This window comes from Trichoderma harzianum, assembly GCF_003025095.1.
Source record: "Trichoderma harzianum CBS 226.95 unplaced genomic scaffold M431scaffold_286, whole genome shotgun sequence".
Taxonomy (NCBI): Eukaryota; Fungi; Ascomycota; class Sordariomycetes; order Hypocreales; family Hypocreaceae; genus Trichoderma; species Trichoderma harzianum.
In genome coordinates, this window is record NW_020209534.1 from 1 (window position 1) to 3117 (window position 3117).

At 15.4% G+C, this 3117-nt stretch overlaps 1 protein-coding gene across 1 annotated transcript; it reads right to left on the minus strand.

Annotated features, from left to right (window-relative positions):
* Window positions 1–1378: 1378 nt before the first annotated feature.
* On the minus strand, window positions 1379–1624 carry M431DRAFT_102799 (hypothetical protein; the record flags this gene model as incomplete). The annotated part of the gene is made up of 1 exon (XM_024911486.1): window positions 1379–1624. A coding segment is annotated over one exon (246 nt), but the record flags the coding sequence as incomplete, so codon positions are not given.
* Window positions 1625–3117: the final 1493 nt, after the last annotated feature.

The following is a 3117-nucleotide window of genomic DNA, read 5'->3' on the forward strand; positions in this document are numbered from 1 at the left end:
AAATCTTATCTTAAGATAAAGTATTATAATATTCTTTTAGAAATTATTTTATTTTATTTTATTAAAATAAAAAACTATATATATTATTTTAATAAGAAGAAGCAGAGCTTTTTAAAGTATTAAATATTTAAAGAAGATTCTACTTATTATACTAAATATGTAAAGGATAATAAATCTTTATGTAATATATATTTATTATTATTAGCTTAGCTTTAAAAAATTACTTTATTTTATACTTAGTATAAAAATACTTTTAAAAAGGCTGAAGAGGAGTATAAAATAATTAATATAAAGATTAAATATTTTTATAAATAAAAACGTCGATAGCTAAAGAAAATAACTTATGTAGTTATATAGGGTATTAATAATTTAAAAGAGTTAAATAGGGTTAAATATAAGGAAGCAGAGGTTATTTATTAGGCTGCTATAGTATAATTAGTAGAGGGTTTTTTTAAGGTTATCCCTGCTTTTTTAGAATTAGTAGATTATTTAAAGATAATAATAATAAATTTTAAATTAGCGTAATCCTTAGGTTTTAATAAACTTTTTCTATTAGTATTATTAAGTTCTTAAAATACTTAATAGGTTCCTATGTTTTTTCTTTTTTTTTCCCTTTTTCCTATTATACCTTATAATATTATTTACTATCTTTTCCTATTTTTATTATATTAATATTTTTTACTTTATATTTTTTTTCTTTTTCTTTAATAATAATTTTATCCTAAATAAACCTTTTAGTTTTTTTATTAATTTATACTTTTTTTAGTAAAAAAATATAAAATATTAAATATATATATTTTCCTTATTTTTTTTATTATTTTAAAAGTTTAAGTTTATAATTTACTTCTTTAATTCTTCTTAGGATTTTATAAAGTTTAAGTTTTTTAAAATTAAGTTTATTACTTAGCCTATTTATTTTAATATTTACTTATTTATTTCCTTATATATATTAGTAAAGCTAAATTATATTCCCTTCCTAAAGGGTTAGTTCTTTAATTCTATTTTTATCTATATATTTAATTATTTTTTATTAAATAAATTTAAATTATTATTATAGTTTATTATATAATTTAATTATATCTTCTGCCTTAATTATAGCTTTTTTAATATTTTCCCTTTATTTTAGTAGTTAATAAGCTTTAAATTTAAATCTATAGTTTAGGAAGAATAGTAATTTCCTAGTTAATTCTAATTCTATACTATTATAAGTAAGTTATATAATAAAAAGGAGTTTTACTTAGTTATTTTACTTAAAATTAATATAATAGTATAAATAAGTCTTAATTATTTAATTAATTCTTTCTATTTATTTATTTATTTATAGGTAGTAGGTTATACTAGCCTTATAATTTATTCTTAATCTAGCTGTAAGTATTTTTTAGAATTTAAATATAAATATATTTCCCTTATTAAAGATTATATCTCCTAGTAGTTTATAATTACTTATAATATATTTTATTATTATATAAGCTAGTTCTTTTATATTACTAGCTTTTTTAAATAGTATAAAGTAGGTTATTTTTATAAGTTTATTAACTATTATAAAAATACTATTATAGAGTACCTTTATAATTGGTTTTCTTAAAGGAAGTAGCTTAGTAATTAAGTTAAATAAGATTAATTTCTATAGTCTTTATAGTATAGGTAATAGTTATAGTTATTTATATAGTTTATATTTAAAGCTTTTAGCTTATTTATATATTATATATTCTAATATAACCTTTTATACTTATATTTTAATACCTTTAAATTTAAAGTATTATTTAACTTACTATATAGTTTTTCTAATTCTATAATATTTATTAAGCTTATGTATATAAACTAATTTTACTACTTTACTTTATAAGTTTTCTAATACCTAAATAAATCTATTTAGTATTAAGTATTTAATATTTATAAAAACACCTTTTAAGTATTATTTATTTTCCTAGTTCTTAATATATTCCTTTATATTATTAATAATTAGGTCGTTTATTTTAATTTAATATAAAGTATTAATTAATTAAATAACTAAGTTTTTATATTAGTTTTTCTTTAATATTTATACTTTAACTTCTAAGATTTTTTAAAAGTAATTTAGGCATTTACTAAGTATATTAGCTTATTTATTATTTTATCTACTATAGTATTTAATAATAAGCTTAAATTTAGAAAGTTACTTATAATACTTAACTTATTTATAAAATAGTTTTTATATTATTATAAAGTAAATAATATTCTAGTAATTTATAAAAATTATTACTAAAAATTAATTTCCTTTATAATAGTATTTCTAATATTATTTACTAAGTACTTAGTATATAGCTATAAACTCTTTATTATAAATAAAATATTTAAGTTTTAGTTTATATAGTTTCTTAAAGAAGTAGGTAATAAACTTAAGTTTCCTTTTTTTATTTAGTTAACTAAGTACTTTTTTAATTACGTAATTTAAAGTATTAGTTTTAATTATAATAGGTTTATTTAGGTTAAATATTATAAATACTAATATATTTATAAAAGCTTATTTAAGGTATTTAAAGATAGCTAAAGTATTTTATATTAATTTAAATTTAATATCTTTTCTTATTAAATTTATAAGTAGTATAATAATTTTTAAGAAATTTTTAATAAAGTATTAATAATAGTTAGTAAGTTTTAAAAAGCTTTATACTTACTTAACGTTTTTAAGCAGCTTTTAGTTATTAATTACCTTAAGTTTCTTAGGGTTTATTTAAATTTTACCTAAGGTAATAATATATCTTAGGAATATAATTTTCTATATATAAAAATTATATTTCTTAGGTTTTACTAGGAGTTTATTATTTTAAAGTATTTATAATACTTTTTTAATATATTCCTTATATTTTTCTAAGTTTTTAAAGTAAATAAGGATATTATTAAGGTATATAATAATAAAATAATCTACGTAGTTTTATAATATATAGTTAATTATTTTTTAGAAAAATACTAAGGTATTTATAAGTCTAAAAGGTATTACTTAGTATTTATAAAGTCTGTATTTTATATAGAAGGTAGTTTTTTATTTATTACCTTTTTTAATTTAAATAAGGTTATATACTTTTTTAAGGTTTAGTAAAGTAAAGATTTTAGCTTTTATAAGCTAGTTTTTAATTT